Source organism: Equus caballus, chromosome 16 (assembly GCF_041296265.1).
Source record: "Equus caballus isolate H_3958 breed thoroughbred chromosome 16, TB-T2T, whole genome shotgun sequence".
In the NCBI taxonomy this organism is placed as follows: domain Eukaryota; kingdom Metazoa; phylum Chordata; class Mammalia; order Perissodactyla; family Equidae; genus Equus; species Equus caballus.
In genome coordinates, this window is record NC_091699.1 from 32,331,219 (window position 1) to 32,349,805 (window position 18,587).

Sequence of the window (18,587 nt, forward strand, 5' to 3'; positions counted from 1 at the left end):
TGCACAGACAAAAATCCATTTCTTTTGGGTTTTGTTTCAGTGCGGAATTCCTTCGGAGACATCAGGAGCAGTAATTTAGACTTCCTGCGTTACGTTCTGCCTCTGCTGTGTCTTCACTGGAATGTTTGAGAGGCGTTCTCATCTGCGTGCGGTTGTTTTCCATCTGTTTGGAGAATGGCTGCTTATGCGCTCAAGGTCTTTAGAATTCTTGCATGTTTGGTCTTAATTTGGAGAATGACATAAGCCTTTAATAAATCTGCAGCAAATCAGGGTCACTGATTTTCACCAGCTTTTCAGAGATGAGGCAAAACTTATTTAGGGGTTAATATAAAACTCCTTAGGCTCCAAGCCAGGGTCTGCTAGCAGATTGAGTCTAATTGCCTGTACACATTTGTCCATAGACAGAATTTTCATTGTCAGGTTGATGATCAATGTTTTGAATTCCTAAAGGAAGATAGATTTATTTTCAGTGTATTTACTGAAGCATGAAAAGGGACTAATACTTTTTGGAAATAATTTTACAGGCATTGAAACAGTAGATACCTTGGTGCCAGATGGCTTAAATTTGAATCCTGGCTTAGCCATTTTAGCTGAGTGACCTTGGGCAAGTCACTTAGCCTTTCCATGCCTTACTTTCCTCATCTGTATATCAGGATATAAATAAATCCTATTTTTAAGTGAGTTAATGTTTTAAAGTGCTTAACACAGTGCCTGGCCCATGGTGGGTACTATGTAAGTGCTTTTTAAATAAAAACAAATAGGCCTTTTTTGAGGGCTTGGGTGAATGCCGAGAAAGTGGAATTAACCAGAATGTTCCAACTATCCATTCTCCTCATTGTTTAGGATTGGTAATGACCTCTAAATTGTTGTAGTATATCTGATAAACTGAATAAGTAAACATTTAATATCTTATTTTGATATCATTTCCCACTTAATGAAAAGTTGATAAAGAACTCTCATATACCTTTTACCCAGGTTCACCAATTGCTTACATTTTGCCCATTTGTTTTTGTGTTCATTCATTCATCCATTCATTCATTCATTCTTCTTTTCTCCTCTTCCTTTCTCCTTCCCTCCTTTCTATTTTTTTTTCTCAGAATCATTTGAAAATAAGTTGGAGACGCCCCTTTTTTCTTAAATGTTTCAGGGTGTATTTTTTTTTTTTAAAGATTTTATTTTTTTTCCTTTTTCTCCCCAAAGCCCCCCGGTACATAGTTGTATATTCTTCATTGTGGGTCCTTCTAGTTGTGGCATGTGGGACGCTGCCTCAGCGTGGTTTGATGAGCAGTGCCATGTCCGCGCCCAGGATTCCAACCAATAAAAGACTGGGCCGCCTGCAGCGGAGCGTGCAAACTTAACCACTTGGCCTTGGGGCCAGCCCCTTTCAGGGTGTATTTTTAAAAAAATATTTAATATCCATCCATACACTTTCTTGAGGATTTTTTTTTTTTTTTGAGGAGATTGGCCCTGAGCTAACATCTGTCGCCAAACTGCCCCCTTCTTTTTTTCTCCCCAAAGCCCCAGTACATAGTTGTGTATCCTAGTTGTAGGTCATTCTAGTTCCTCTACATGGGATGCTGCCACACCATGGCTTCATGAGCGGTGTGTAGGTCCCCACCCAGGATCTGAACCAGCAAACCCCGGGCCACCAAGGCGGAGTGTGTGAACTTAACCACTCAGGCACGGGGCCAGCCCCTAGGGTGTAGTTTTTAATAACAAGGACTTTCTCTTTCTTAACTACAGTGTAATGATCAATATTAGGAAATTTAATGTTGATACAACATAGTAATTTAGTCTACAGGACATATTAGAAATTGTTAATTGTCCCAGTGATATCCTTTATAGCTGTGTGTATACGTATGTATGTTTGTGCATAGATGTGTGTATGTTTGTGTGTGTATGTAGTTCATTCTGAGAATGACTCTGTATGTGTGGATTTTTTCTGGTCCAAGATCCAGTGTAGGATCACAATTGCATTTAGTTGCTGCGTGTCTCTCCTTTATTGGGAACAATTCCTCAGATTTTTTTTTTTAGTCTTTCATGACCTTGACACTTTTTGAGAATTCAGAGCAATCATGTTGCAGAATGTCCCTCAAATTTGAGTTAGTCTGACTTCTTTCTCATGATTAGATCTGGGTTTAAGGTCATTGTATCTTTCCATTTTAAAAGAAACTGTGATATTTCGTCACTGTAGACTTTTAGAGCGAGAAGATGAGGAGAACTTGATGCCGTACAGATTGACGTGTGCAGTGAGTGAGTGTACAAAACTGACAGGAGAGAGATTCCAAGGGTGCTTACCTACAACAAATAAATAACTATAATCCTAAAGAATAATTCACCCCACTAATGGTGAAGGCAACTCTATCAAGAGAAAAGAAAGGCAGAGCCTCGCTATTTCCTTGATAAGAAGTCAAGTGTAGGCAGAATTCTTTGTGGTGTACCACAGAAATAAATTAAACATCTGCAGAATGTTCTCCTCTGGTCTGGGAACCTCAAAGTTTCTTGGAACCAGGAAACATAAACAGGTATTCTGCTCTTTTGTCATCAAAGAGTGACTGTCTTCACATAATACCAATACATAAGGTGAAAGATGGAAAATGCAGGTCAGCATTCAACTGCTGAGTCTTTTTTCTTCTTTCTGAGAAGGACTGGACGCTATTAAACATTTTATTTTAGTCTAGATATGGGCAGTATTTTTCATCATTGAAAACACTGAGACTCTTTAAAAACAAGTGATTTTTGAAGCAGACTGATAGAAAGGACTGTGCTTTCGTTGGGAAACAACAGAGAGAGAAATGAAATGAAGTAAATGCTTTTGGTGCCATGCACAAAATTATTGATGGTCCTGAATGTACTAAAGTTTGGAAGTGGCAAGAAAGGTTTGATCCTTTTGAGCAAGTGCCTTGGGTACACTCTAGGAAAATCTGACTGAGTCGCTCCTCAGCCTACAATTAGACTCCTGGCTCCTTGTCTGGTGTACGAACTGTTAGATCACATTTCTTTTCACTGATGGATCCATTTTTTAAGGAATTGAAAAAAGAATCCCCAGTGGTTCCTTTTGTGTGAAGAAAACAGGATAAATATTAGCTAGGAAAGGTCATTTTGGTTTCCAATATGTCGGGAGTTCATTATGATGGGTTCTGATAAATTATACTGTGTATTTCTTCCCAATAACAGAAGGTCACATTGTGCCCTTGGGTGGGCATCAGGACAAACATACTTAATAAAGTTGGAGAATCTGGGGATGAAAATTTTCCAGTGTTTTTTTTTCCGAATACTTTATACTTATACAGTTATTCAAAGCCACTTCCCCCCGTTGAACTAATCGCTCAAGGCCCACTCTCTCTCTCCTATAGCCCCAAGGGGGTGGGTCTGTCGCCCAAAGTGTTCTCTAGGCAAACGTGTAACTATCTTCAGGGGCATCTAAAGAGTTTCTCACTTGTGCTTTGCAGAGGATTTACAATGGCTTCACCAGGATTCTAAAGTAATTAAACAGTATTGTAAGGATCATTTTTATATCATATTTGCAACTTTAATATTTGTTAATGCAAATCATTATTTCTCTCTGATCTCCATCACTGGGAAGGATGTATTCAACTTAGCCATGTTGAAAATGCTGTAGTTTCATGTTCCTTTTTTTCTCGAGATGTCTTTGGTTTGGAGTCATATGAGGCCTTCTTGTAAAAATATTTTTCTGAGTAGAAACGTCTTTTTAGGTATATGCATTAGGGGAGCGTGTTGAGTGTCAATCAAGGTATTTACAAGTGTTCTTTGTATTTTGGTATGGTGTTTTATGTTGGAAAGACTTTTGCCTTCTGCCTCCCATTAACATTTTTCAAAAAGCATCCTTGCGGATTGTTTAGCATCATCTTCAGCTTTGTATCACACAAAGCCAGGAATTCACATCTTCATGCTGGCTTTTCCATTGCTCTGTGAGCTTGGGCAAGTTGTGGAACTCTTGGCAATGGATCATCTCCGATTTCTGTTTTCATCCCATGGTTAACGAAATGGGAGAGTGAAATTTTGCATCATGAATGGTTTGAGACCCTCTGTCAAATTTTGAATGCCTTTGTTGCTGAGGGATTGTCTACTTTAAAACCATATTCTGTTAACTGATATCTGGCTAGTTAATGAGTATAGAATTCTGTATTTTTTTTCCTCCCCATTCATTAGGACACTTTACAAGTGTGGATGTGTTTGGCTGTCTACCACTCGCCTGAAACTGCAGATGTCATTGTAAAAAAACATCATTTTGCTACTGGAAATCGGTATTATTTCAACATTAAAATGCTAATGGCTTCCTGTCTTTTCTGTTTTTTAAATAGGTCTTCCAAGCTAAGATAATTTTTTGCAACTGCAGAAATGGTTGGTCCTAGCTACAAATGGGAATTTGCAGTCGCTCTGAAATACATCCTGGAATAATTGTGTTTGACTGGAACCAAATCTTATGAAGTCTCCAAGGTAAAATGATTTTAACACATACCCGGAGATGATGTCTTTACGATGCATTAAGAATTTAGCAAAACTGAGTACCCTGGAGTTGATGATCCTTTATAAAAGCTTACTTTAACATTAAATTTTTGGGAATTTGGGAATCATAGTTTTTTAAATTTTAGCTCTCATCTTCGAAATTATTTCAGTTTGTAAGGCAATGGTTTGGCTATTCGGTAGGGTGAAAGGTGAGATTTTCAAGTTACACCAATTTTTTTTACGTTTGGACAAAAATGTTCAGTGTATTGAACTTGAAGTATCATAGTAGATGGTCATAGGTCAGAAATCCTTTTACTGGGGTCTGGATTATTGAATGAAATAAAGAATTATTGCCAGGTAACTGCCCAGTCCCCTCATCCCCAGGCGTATCTCGGGGCAGTCATAGCTATGGTTAACTAATTACTTGTTTGGGCACTGGGAACTTGTTGCTATTCACTCAGGAACCTGGTACGTAGAATTGTCCACGTAAGAAGAAGATGCATCAGGGATCGTTGCCTGAGATTTGGAATGGCTTCCGTTAAGACTTTTGATTAAGGGTTTTGTTGTTGGGATTCAACCAGGAAAAAAAAGAAACCATTCTGATAATGTGGAACGGAAGGAAGTGAATTCAGGCAACTGGTTACACATGTGATGGGAGAGTCAGAGAAGTCAAGCAGAAGATATGGAGGCAGCCCAGAGATTAGCAGGAAGCTGCTACCGTCCCAGGGCTGGTGGGACAAGGGAAGGAAGTGGTGTTTGCCAGCACCTAAGGGAAGGGACCCTCAGTGGGAGCAGGAACCATAGTTGGCCCTTCTGGTAGGAACTGGCACCATGGAGGATAAATGGCCACTTCACAGATCCTGCCCAAGACCAGAGAGGTTGGGGAGAGATACCCTACCTTTCTCTTCCACCCTCCAGGCTCTAGCCAGTGACTCCTATTGGTTAAACCCAGCCAGGAGCCAGCTGATTCAGGAGCCTGGGAAATGCAGCCTACAGGGGTCACTCAGGGGAAGGGGAAAGAATGGATCCGAGGGCAAAACAGGCCCAGGCTGGGATAGGGTTCATACTTGAAACCTCTTCCCATGACATTTTAATGAGCATGGCAAGGGCTTTTTATACCTCCGAGGATGGGTCCTCTCTTGAGGATGACTCCCACAAATTATGCATATACCATGGAATCTTCTGTTTGAAGATGGACAGTAATGGACACTATGATGCACTGCCCAGATCTGCATTCAGGAATGAAGGATTTATTCCCTCAACTGTTGGGAGTACTGCAGAAGGTGGCCTACAGCTTCTCTGAATTGTCCTCAAATCTCAGTGGCTCAGTGGGACCACTGAGAAGAGGCATCTCAGCTTTGGAACTCTCTATAGAGTTTTCTGAGGCCTTTTCCTCCTCTCTCCTGCCTTCTTCCCTCCTCTCCCCTCCCCTAGGCAGTGTCCTGAGAGCAGCCCTTAATTAACCTCCTGCTCACCAATTTCATGTCAGAATTGGCTTCCTGGGGAACCCAACCTTTGGGACTCAGATAATCTCAGATTTACTCTCCAAATTTGGTAAAATCCATCCAGACAAGTTTAGGTGATGCAGGGACCGATCAACAGATGGGAACTGAATTTCACTCGTACTGTAGGTGACAGATTATAGCTCACCTGGAAGACCTGGTCTGAATTTAGAGACTCTACATTGGATGGAACATTGTGCTTAGAGGCCAGGGGAGCCAACCCACTAAGCAGTAACAAGTGTTTAACGATGCCCAGGGGAAGACAGAAGAGTTAAGAAGCCAATAGGAGGCCTGGGCAGCTGGAAATTTGATTAAGAACAAAGAGGTGGATTTCACAACCAGGTTGTGTCAGATGGTTTTAACGAGAGAGATCAGCTTATACTTGAGGGTCTCAGTTTGCTCATGTCTCAGACAGCAGATGGTGGATACGTGGACTGGGCAGGGACCCAGTTGACCTTTGTAAACCAAATATGGGGATAAAGTTTTGTGAATGGATTGTTTTCCCCTTTTTGGTAGACCGAATTCTAGGATGGCCCCTAAGATTTGCGCCCTCTCATGTACACGACCTGTGTTAGCTCCTCCCCTTGAGTGTGGGCAGGTTTGTGATTATGATCAGGTTATGGTTATATGGCAGAGTTGAAGGATTTTGTAGATGTAATTAAGGTCCCAAATACACTGATGTTGAGTTAATCAAAAGGGAGATTATCCTGGGTAGGACTGACCTATTTAGGTGAACTCTAGCAAGGGACTGGGCCTTTTCTGGAAGAAGAGATTCAGACTGAAGGGGCCTGTGGAGGGGCCGTGTGGCCAAGATCTGAATGCCACCTCTTGGAGTTGAGAGCAGTTCCTGGCTGACAGCAAGAACCCAGGGACCTCAATCATACAGACCCAAGGAGATGGATTCTGTCAGCAATCTGAGAGTGCTTAGACGCAGTCTTCCCCGAGTTGAGCCTCTAGATGGGGACACACCCAGATGTGATTTCAGCCTTGTGAGTCCCGGAGCAGAGGACCCAGCTAGAATGTGCCAGACTTCTGACTTACAAAAACCATGACATAATACATTCATGTTGTTTTAAACTGTTTGGCAGTTTGTTACACAGCAATAGAAAACTGATACTCCGTTTATCTGATTCCTTAAAATTCTCCCTTTTTGGGCCACTAATTGCTGCAAATTGGAGGCCAGGGTGCCTGATCCAGCCTGCAAAGCAAAACAAATGGAATTAGTTGCCAATGTATAAAGTGGGCAGATTGCATCTCAGAATTCAGTTTCTCTTGAAAAGCTAGACCTCGCATCCCTGGGCTCACGTTTCTGCACTGCGGTCACAGGCTGGGCTGGGAGCAGCTGCCCCAGACGGGTCTCCACGATCCCTGCTTGTCACCAGTGCCGTTGGCCAGCCAGCCTGCTCATTCCCTTCTAGGTATTTGAATTTTTGGCCCTTGGGTAAGAGAGAGAAGGCTTTGTAACAGTTAGATCAGTCACTGATGCTGGAGTTAACAACTGGAATTTTGAAACGCTACAGGTGGGACAGAGCACCTCATTCAAAAATTCAGCAAATGTGGAATTTGGAAACTTTTTGCTTTCCCTAATAAGTGATAAATTAATAGTCAATTCCCTAAAATGACGACAGAATTAAATAATAGCACCTCAGTTCACGTAGGCCCTGCATATTTTCTTTGCCACTTTTGAACTGCTTCTAGGGTTTCTATGTCCCATGAGTGTGCCGATGGGGGGGAGACCGATGAGAGACCCAATGTTTCTGATGCTTCTGTGTGAGTTTAGAATGCTCGGGATTTCCAAGGTGAAAGGCAAAAGGAAGCTAATGCTTTGTGTCCCCCCTTTTTTTGGGGGGGGGGGAAGATTAGTCCTGAGCTAACGTCTGCTGCTAATCCTCCTCGTTTTGCTGAGGAAGACTGGCCCTGGGCTAACATCCGTGCCTATCTTCCTCTACTTTCTATGTGGGATGCCTGCCACAGCATGGCTTGCCAAGTGGTGCCATGTCTGCCCCAGGTATCCAAACCAGTGAACCCCAGACCACTGAAGTGCAACGTGCACACTTATCTGCTGCGCCACTGGGCCAGCCCCTTTGTGTCCTTTTTAAAACCCTGTTCTTCAAAGGTGATCTTAGAGCCTTGCTTGGCCTGGCTGCTTCAAGGGCAGATTGAGTCTTAAATCAATAAGCAATATGATACCTTTTCAACAAGATCTATTTGACTAAATTGTGAGAGGCTGAGAGAGAGGGCCGGTGGCAGAGCCTGCTCCCAGGAGAGTGATGTGGGCACTCGGTCCCTGAGGCTGTGCTTTCCCTCAGGCGTGGATTCAGGGCTCTTTCTGAGGCGCTGCTGGACTGGCAGCTGTGGGCTGTTAGACCCTTCGTTCCAGGACATCCTCGGGAGCTTTGCCTTTAGTCTTACCAGAACAGGAATCCAACCCCACGGGCCGTGTCTTTATCATCTGCCCGTGGGTATGTTTATACATCCTGTGTATATAAAAAGGGGGCTCCTCTGATCCACTGTGGTGGGTCGTATTATAGACACCATGAGACACTTGCAAGGCAGAACCTAATGTCACTGGAGTTTCCATTGCCGAGTGCTCTGACTTTTGCTTGAAAAAATTAATTAAAAAAAAGCAAACAAAAAAGTTAATCAAATTCTGTCTAATTTCCCTATAATATCAGAAAATTAGGGGGCAATGCATTTTGGTATTTTCCTTTTATTTATTCTTTTTCGTTTGTTTTAGAATAGACCACCCAACCACATTTGGGAACTGAATTGTCTTTGAGCAACTATTTGGATATTGTCCATCCATATCAAGTTAAGTTTATGGATTTATTTTCCAGCTTTATTGAGATACAATTGGCACATAACATTGTGTAAGTTTAAGGTGTACAACGTGTTGATCTGATACATTTATAAACTGCAAAATGATTACCATCATAGTATTAGCGACCACTTCTATACGGTCACATAATTACCATTTCTTTTTTGAGCTGAGAACATTTAAAATCTTAGCAACATTCAAGTACACGATACGGTATTATTAAATACGGTATTATTAGCTATAATCACCATGCTGTACTGGAGATCTCCAAACTTGTTCATCTTATAGCCGGAAGTTTGTACCCTTTGACCAACCTCTTCTGATTGCCCCCACCCCCTAAACCCTGCTAACCACCACTCTACTCTCTGTTTTTCTGAGTTTATCTTTCTTAGATTCCACATAGAAGTGATATCATATCCTGATTTGTCTTTCTCTGTCTGACGTATTTCACTTAGCATAAGGCCCTCAAGTTGCATGCAAATTGTTGCAAACAGCAGGCTTTCCTTCTTTCTCATGGCTGAATGATGTTCCATTGTGTATATATACACACACCACGTCTTCTTCATCCCTTCATCTGTTGACCTCCATATAAAGCTGTTTATTTTATATTCACCTGTACTTGCCTGTATTCCCACCAAACTTTGAGGTTGGTTTCATAAACTGCGAAGCCAGTCTTTCAGGCTAGAGAGCCTTAATGTACAGTCAGAGAAACCAGGAGAAAGCTCTTGGGCTGGATGTGAGAATTTCTGTGGTTTCTTTCAGAATTCAGCTCTAAGTGTGTAGCTTTTTAATTTCGTGATATACAACAGTATATAACCCCCATGTTCTATCAGGGCAACTCAAGCTACGCCCTGGGGGTTCATAAATAGACTTCTCACCGAGGCATGTTGCTAAATTGGGAAAGTCTTAATTATAAAAGGTGTTTATTGAAAATTGGGTAACACACAGTACAAATAAGGTTTGATTGGCCCGCAGTTTCCTTGGGGGAGAAGTCCAGCACCAAGCATCTCCCGCTGCTTTCTCCCACCTTCCCAGGATCGTGTTTGCCTCGTGAGCTTCGCCTCACCCAGCCCTCACTGACTTGCGTCCTGCTCTCTCTCCAGGATGAAAGTCTGTGCTAAGTCAGTGTTGCTGGCGCACTGGCTCTTTCTGGCCTACGTGTTAATGGTGTGCTGTAAGCTGATGTCTGCCTCGAGCCAGCACCTCCGGGGACACGCAGGTAAGCCCCTTTAAGCTCATTATGCGCCGCTGAGATCAGTTAATAAAACCCTTTCAAACGTCAGAGTCCTCATGTTAGACACAGGTAATTGACAAGAGCTTTTGATGGTGTGTAAATAACCAGAGGAAGCATGAAATACAGCAGAGTAAAGCAGGTCAACTGTTTGATGCTTAAAGAGTGTTGTTCCGATGTTTTTAAAGGTGTTCTCCAGGTTTTTCTTTTTTCTTTTCTTTTCCTGAGTGCGCTTCCATTTTTGTAGTGTTGTTTTCAAGGAATCTCGGAAAACCAGCAGCACTTTGTGTATATAACTCCTCCAGCTTCCTTTGAAGGCAGAACATCTTTACTGATAAACTTACATTAACATTTATAGGGCTATAGCTTTCAGGGAGCTTTCAGATAATTTAAGACCCTTTTAAGGTACGTGGAGAAAAGATGGTGAATGATTAAAAAAAGAAGAAAGAAAGGAAAGAAAAGAAAAAAAAGCAGTGGTAATTTTTGCATGGGGCCTAAAATGGAATCTGTCTAAAGTTTTAGAGAATCACTCTGATCATTTCTAGTAAGCCCTTGTCCATAACTTTGCCTATTTCTGAAGAAAGATTAAAATAATCAAGCGTCTCTGGGTGGGTGTGTGTTTCTCTCTCCCTTTCCTTGTTATATCTAAATTTAAAGTGACACAGACTTGGAAAGTCCCCAGTGAATTGTGTTTTCCTGAATAATTCATATTTGTCAGCAGACTTGTACCAAACAATTAATTTACCGTCTCCGCTTCGGTAATTGGAAGGGTGGCAGTGCCGGGCATGCTTTGACTTTTTAGGGAGAGAGTGAAGCTTCAACCCTAAACCGTGTGTGTGTGAGAATCGTAAAGTCTGTTTCCCAAACATCTTATATGTGGAGAAGTTTATTGGCTGTCCTTCCTCTCAGTCCTCCAGAAGGTCCTGCTTTCCACTGAGTTATTCTGATATTTTAAGGTTAAGACATAAGTTTAGGCTTAAGATGATTTTTAAAATCTCTCACGACTCAGTTTTCCATCCTCAAGCGACAGTTTCAAGAAGACTGGAAAAATAATGATTGAAATTTTAATGAATCAGCATAAAATCAATACCATTTGGCTGCTGTGAAGCACCCACGGCTAGTTAGTTCTTGTGCTGTGCGTGTGTGGATGAGCTTGTTCTTGAGGATGGAGTGTTTGAAGTCATTAGTCTTATGTGTTTCATACACGTCTTTTTTCTTGGGTGCAGGTTGAGTCAGGATAGCAATCAGGGAAAGCGTTTCGGTTGGGTGGGTTATCAACAGATTTCTGGATTTCCAAGAACTAGGTTTGAGGGATTGTGTTGAAAAGTGATTAGAACTTGAAGGAAACAGAGGATGCGATGGAACCTTCAGTTTTTTGTCTGTGCGACAATCCTCATTCCATACCGTAACCCTTTGCATTTGGAAAAGGTAGAACCATGGGGATAAATCTAAATTAAAATTAGAATTGTATACATAAGAAATGTGGACAGTATCTTCATATAAGCAAAGATTTGACAGTAACAGGGATGGTGAGCACAGCTTTGGCAAATCCTGCTAAAAAAATGAAATTTTCATCTCAGAATTTCTAGGTGATTTTATTTGGATTCTCACACTTGTCCTCTGGTTTTTCATTTCTCTTTGGCTTTTGGGGGTTCCTCCAGCTTTCATCTTTGGAATTTAAGACCCCGTCACCCCTCATCTTAACAACCATCAAAGGAATCAGGACTAGTTCCTGCCTACAGGGGGCTCTGTTCTCTCGCTGAGGCTGCATGCTGCCTGGAGAACATCTTCACAAAGTCCCCTTTGTCTAACAGCAAGGACCTCCACAGTAGACTTTCTGGCCTTCTGCTGACAGTGTACCTGTTGAGAGTATGGGCTCCTGAATTCTACTGTGAAGTCTTACTCACCTACAGGTTTCTTAAGCTGTGTCCCTGATGCCTGGAGTATAGTGGATGCTAAATGAATGTTTATTAATATGCTGATTAATTGCCCATTTGTCACTATATGATCAATAAGATAGTTTTCTGCTGATGGTAAAAATTCCAAACAATAGAGACAAGCGTGAAAGATATCCTCTTAATTTAAAAGTGTGGACTAAGAACAGTTTGGTGGATACCAGGGGAAAGGTGGGGTGGGGGGTGGGCACAAAGGGTGAAGTGGTGCACCTACAACACGAATGACAAACATTAACGTACAACTGAAATTTCACAAGATTGTAACCTATCATTGACTCAATAGAAAGAAATTTAAGAAAAAAAAAAGATATCCTCTTAACTTTTTGTTGACTATTGTGTTAATCAGGGTTCTCCAGAGAAACAGAACTGAAGGGGAGGAAGAGCTTGTCTTCTTCCTTCTAGGTCCCTCTGTCTGGTCTAAGAATTAAATTGACATGAGTCAGAATAACAGGAGAAAATCAAACAAAGTTTAATAACATGCATACATGGGAGAAACCCAGGAAAACTGAGCAACTCACCAAAATGGCCAAAGCCACCACCTTAAATACCATCTTCAGCTAAAGACAAAAGAGGATGTTGAGGGTAGTGGTTTGGGACTTCAAAGGGGAGGTAGGCAATTTACGTGGAGATAGAAAAGCATGTGTTTGATAAACAAGTGTTTGCTGGGCCATCTATAAACACTGTGACCCCAGAGATAGAACTTTGATAAAAATGGGCTTAGCAAGGACCCTCCCAGTCTACCAATATCCAGAGTTATCTATGTCTGTCCTGGGACAGGCTTTCTATGTTGAATTCTTTTAGGCAGTTAGGGAGAAGGTCAAAGTTTCCGTCAGTCTTTTGTCCTTAAAAATAATGAAACCAAAGAGAGACATTTTGAGGTGGCCAATTCTGATCCCCCACAGAACCAAAAGGAGATAGATAGATAGATAGATATTTATTTATTATAGGGTATTGGCTCACACACCTATGGAGGCTGAGAAGTCTCATGATTTGCAGTCTGTAAGCTGGAGACCTGGGAAGGCCAGTGGTGTAGGTCTGAGGCCTGAGAGTGGGAGAGCTGATGGTGTAGATTCCAGTCAGTCTGAAGGCCTGAGAACCAGGAGCACAGAGGGCAGAAGATTGAAGTCCCAGCTCAACAGTCAGGCAAAGAACAAATTCAGCCTTCTTCTGCTGTTCTGTTCTATTCAAGTCCTCAAGGGATCGATGGGGCCCAGCCGCGTTGGGGAGGGCCACCTGCTTCACTCAGTCCTCCGATTCAAATGCTGTTCTCTTCTGGAAACACCTCCACGGCCACACCCAGAAATAGTGTTTAATCAGATATTTGGGCATCTAATGTCCCAGTCAAATGGACACATAAAATTAACCATCACACACTATTCTTCTAGAAGAAAAGAATGTATATACCAGTACGTGTGTGTACATATGTATGTGTCACTCTACACCCCATTTTGATATTTTTTTCCATTTAACAATAGAGTTTAGAGGTCTTTTCATTTGAATACTTACAGAGATGTGTCACTCTCGGTAACACTGTGTAGTCATCTATTGTATGGATGTACCATAAATTCTTTGCTCACTCCCAGTTTTGGTGGATTTAGCATGTTGGCTTACTTATACAAATATGTGTATCCTGACTTCAGGTGAATTCCTTGTAGTTAGATCCTCAAAGTGCTTATGAATGTATTAGAGAGAGTAGGCTAATTGCTGTAGCAAATAGACCAGATATGCACAATGGCTCAAACAAAAGAAGTTTTATTTCTTGCTCAAGAGTTCTGGGTGAGTAAATATGTCAGCCAGATGATCCTCCTCTACTGCATTCTTTTTGGATCCATGGTAGATGGAAGCTCTGTCATTCAGCCTGTGGCTTCCAAGGTTGTTCCGGAGAGGTCTCATTCCAGCCCGCTGGAGGGGAAATGAGCATGGAGCAGCCATCTGGGAGGCGCTCATGAGTGGGGCCAGGATGTGGGCTGCCTCACTTGTGTCGTCCTGCCATTGGCTGGGGCTTAGGCCATGGCCACACCTGCCACAGGGTGGCTGGGAACGCTGTAGTCGGGGGCCCAGGTTGAAGGAGAGAATGTGAATTTTGATGAGCAGCCTCTGACACGGTGCATTAATGTTTTAAGAGCGTCACAGCGCCCTCCAATACATTTGCACTTATATGCTTCCATCAATGGTAATAGATGATAATAGCCCTTTCCCCATTCCCTCGTCAACTCTGGGTGCCATCAAGTTTTAATTTTTTGCAACATAGTCATGAAAACAGTTGTCTGATTGTTTTCACTTGCATCTCTTTTTGACTAACGACTCTTTTAATGTGCTGGTGGACTGTTTTGTTTTTCTTTGAGCTATTTTATCCTGTACCCATTTTTCTCTTGACTCTATTGATTGTTTCCTTGTTGATTCGTAAAAGCTCTTTGTAAATTGAGGACACTTTGACCTTCCCTTTTCTTGTTGCCTCATGCTCCTCCTTCCACCACTCTCATTCCAGTGAGCTGTGTATTCCAGGCTCTGTGTGTGTGTATGTGTGTGTGTGAGTGAGTGTGTGTGAGTGGGATGGGAAGGGGGATGAGGAGTGCTGTGAACTTTCTCTCACGACCTTCAGGAGAAGAAAGTTCATGACCCTTGCAATGGCCTGTGGAGTTGTCTTCCCAGAATAGCTCTCAGCTGATGGAAGACTCAAAGGTCAGAGCCAGTTGGAGGCTGTGTGCTGAGATGCTGAGAAACTCTGGTCAGACTTTCACTCCACGATGGGTGTACCTAAGCAGAGCGAGCTGCAGAGAGTTAACTGCAGAAGCCTGTGTGTGAGTGTCCAGAAGGGCTCCTGACACTGTCCCAAGAGCTGTGTGGTTAGTGCTGGCCAATTAAAGGAACTGCGGCCCTAGGAAATGCTAGTTCGAAGTTTACTGGATGCTTTTAAGGGCTTGTGTTAGGGGAGTGGCTTGTTGATGGTTGTGTATAAACAAGGAGATATTTACAACCGCATCTCCACCCCACCCCTCTAAGATAAGACAGAGGGGAAGAAGTGGGGGTTCACCCCCACTTTGGGGAGATTGGGTGTTAGGTGTGGATTGAAGTTTCATTTTAGTTCTAGTATTGAAAAACAAAACAAAATAAAAACCCACCTAAGTTTTCACAGGACGGGTGGTGGGAATCCTTCTTTAAGGCAAATTGCAGTGATAAACTTCCCCAAGAGTCCAGAGGTAGTATTTTTTTAAGGAATGAGAAAACACTAAAGACCACCTTCGTTGTTTTTAAAATTCTCCTCATGTAATGATTGAGTGGGGGACCACTTGGACTTCTGTAGCCTCAAGTCGTAGAGAAGGTGAAGGGGCCGTTGGTAGGTCAGTTTCTTTTAAAAGGAAGGCAGAATTAACTCTATCATTTCTTCAACTAGCAATTTGTCCTTTTGTTCCTTTCTTTCTTTCTTTTTTTTTGTCCTGTAAGCAGCATCGTTTCCCCACAAGAGGGCAGCAAACGTAACGAAGTGGAAAGATGCTGGCAGTTTCAGACACTTGACTCTTGCGGAATTGATTGTTTAGGGATCTTTATGAAAGTTTCATCCGATGTAGACATGATGAGTTTGGGACACAAAGCACCTACCTCCTTGAGATTTATCCCCGGAAATATTTGGACACTTCAAAAAAATATAAATTTTCCTTTTTGAAGACAGAGTGATAGCTATTTTTCTGAGGTGTCTCAGAGAGTTGGGAGTTTGGGTGCTGCCTGTTTATAAGTTCATTTTAATCTCCCAGAGAGCTTTAAGTATGACCTGGTTTGGGGTGTTTCAATTCCACCAGATGTTTTGGTGCTAGCTGCTATTTAATACAATCTATTTCAGTGCAAAGCCTCCTATTTAGTGTATTCTGTCCAGATGTAAAGGTTCTGAAACTCTACAATGCACTTGAGCATGAGGCAGTAATGAGAATCATGAGTTGGGGCTCTGGAGTCAAACATAATCCTGGTTCTGCACATCCTGGCTGTGTGACCTCGTCCAGGCCACTTACCCTCTCTGAACCTGCATCATCTGTAAAAATGGAATGATATACATGCCTACCTTATGGGGTTATTGGGATGACTAAATAAGAAAAACTAAGTGAAGGGATTAGCACATAGTAAACACCCCCAAAATGGTAGCTATTTTCATATTTAGAGGCATCCGGAATGAGGATTCTGGAAACTTTCATATTCAAGGAATGGTTGAAGACTATGGGTATATGTAGGGAGAGATGATCAATGCCTTAAGGGGTTGAAGCTTCATCGCATGCTAGAGAAAAAGATTTGTTTTTCATTGTTCTAAACAGCTGACTGTAATGAAGAGAGTTGCTTTATAAAGGCAGGTTTCAGCTCAACGTTAAGAAAGAGAGGAGGGATTTCTAACAAACAAGGCTTCAACAAGCTGGGAGCAGAGCGGCCCAGGGGTTGCTGCGAGCCCTTTTACCTCCTGGCCTTCAGGCAGTCTTCGGTACAGGGGGACACCTCACTGATCAGGAGCTGGGTGGGTGTCAAGCAGTGTGAGTCTGAAATCTCTTGGAACCTGAGATTTCTCCCTACTTGCAAGCAACAGGCCGGCTGGTCACAGTTTCCTGGAGGCTGGGAGATGACGTGAGACCCCTGGGTCAGAGACAAAGGATTTTATTCCTCACGGCACAGTAGGCAGCATGAGCATCAGGTTTGCTTCACTTCTCCTTTCACAGTTGGGCTACTTATCAAACCTCTTTGGGACTCCATCTCTTCTGGGTGGTGGGGATAAGAAAAGATAAAAATAATCTTCCTAGGATAGTAATGGTAATGAGGCATGAGTTAGTAGCTAGAAAGTGGTAAGAATTGTGTTTGCCCAGTAAGTGCCCAATAAACATTAGCCGTGTTTGAGATGTGCCTTTTCCTTTTGAGTGTATTCTGTTTTGTACTGCTTTAATTTACGGAAATTTAGGCTGTTTTCTCTGTTATAAAATGATAACGCAAAATGCGAATGTGATTGTATGTTTTCGTGCCATGTGTTATCTTTAACTCAGGATAAGTTTCAAGAGTAGTTTTTGCTTCTAAGTTTGGGCCCATGTCTCTGTCCCCTATGACGCTGACATTTTGTAGGAATCCCACAGATACATTTGATTGGAAGAACTACTTCAGGCCTGATTTTCCATTAGAAACCTCTGTTTCTTTCAAAGATAACAGTGGGGTGGGGAATATAACTTCTACCGTAGGAGTTTTTTGTGAGGCTTAAATGCGATGTGTTATTTGTGAAAACTACAAATAATGAAGCTGCATGTGGAAGCTGCCGTTTTTACTTTGCAGACTAAAATGAATTGTACAGATGAAAAATGATTTGCCTGCATTGCCTGAGTTCCAACACTAGGGGGCAGGCAAGGCTTAGAAGAGTTAAATAGCAAGAAGCAGGACTCGCTGCGCTGTCCAGTAGAAATATACTGAGAGCCACATCTATAACTTTAAATGTTCTGTAACCACATTAAAAAGTAGAAAGGGGCCGGCTTCGTGGCTGAGTGGTTAAAATTCCACGCACTCCACTTCGGCAGGCTGGATTTGTGGGTTCGGATCCTTGGCGTGGGTCTATTCCACTCATCAGCTGTGCTGTAGGGGCATCCCACACACAAAATAGAGGAAGATTGGCAGGGATGTTAGCTCAGGGCTAATCTTACTCAAGAGAAAAAAGAGGAAGTTTGGCAATGGATGTTAGCTTGGGGAGAATCTTCCTCACCAAAACAAAAAAAAAGTAAAGACTCAAGTGAAGTTAGTTTTACTAATATATTTTATTTAACTTTATATATCCAAAATATTGTTTCAGTGTGTGGCCATAGGCACGTTTCAAGTGCTCAATGGCCACATGTGGCTAGAGGCTACTGTAACAAACAGCACAAGCTAACGAATTGGGTCGTCACATTACTTTCTGAACGATTAGAATTATGAATTATTTGTATTTTCATGGACCAGTCATAGGGCATGATGTTTTATCTCCCTTTATTTCACTTAGTTTCTTTTTATATTTTATTTCTTTTTTTTCCTAAATGACTACTTCTAAGTGTAAGGAAAGTGCCATGCAAGTGGGGTTTGTAGCCTCCAGTCATAAAGATTGGGGAAAATGGTTCTGTTTCTAATGAACTGTCTATGTGATCGTTGTTTGCAAGAGCATATTTTTGAGGAGAGAGAAATGGTGAAATAATTTGAAACAGAGAGGGGGTGTGTGTGTGTGTGTGTGTGACTACTTTAGCCATTAAGTTTTAAAGTTGCTCCCTGTGAAGCTTCTTTTGACCCATAACAGTATTTACCCACTGAAGTAAAATCCGATGATACAATTTTTTTTTTTTTTTTTTTTTGCTGAGGAAGATTTGCCCTGAGCTAACATCTGTGGCCAGTCTTCCCCTATTTTGTATGTGAGTTGCCGACATAGCATGGCCACTGACAAGTGGTGTAGGTCCACGCCAGGGACCCAAACCTGGGCTGCCGGAGCAGAGTGTGCCAAACTTAACCACTAGGCCACTGGGGCTGGCCCTGATGATATAACTTTAATATGGTTTCTCCCATAATTGTCCCTGTCTTCCTCCTTCCTGCCCCACTCCCAATGAATGGTTACTTCATTAACTGTGTGCATGTATTTC

General features: G+C 42.2%; 1 protein-coding gene across 3 annotated transcripts in view; it reads left to right on the forward strand.

Annotated features, from left to right (window-relative positions):
* TAFA4 (TAFA chemokine like family member 4) overlaps window positions 1-18,587 on the forward strand; it is a 148,025-nt gene that overhangs the window by 36,157 nt on the left and 93,281 nt on the right. For all 3 annotated transcript variants that reach the window (XM_023620099.2, XM_023620100.2, XM_070238649.1), the window contains exons 2-3: window positions 4,326-4,461; window positions 9,894-10,009. In XM_023620099.2, coding sequence (XP_023475867.1) covers window positions 4,448-4,461; window positions 9,894-10,009 — 130 coding nt within the window. In that variant the 5' untranslated portion in view covers window positions 4,326-4,447. The remainder of the gene's footprint in view (window positions 1-4,325; window positions 4,462-9,893; window positions 10,010-18,587) is intronic.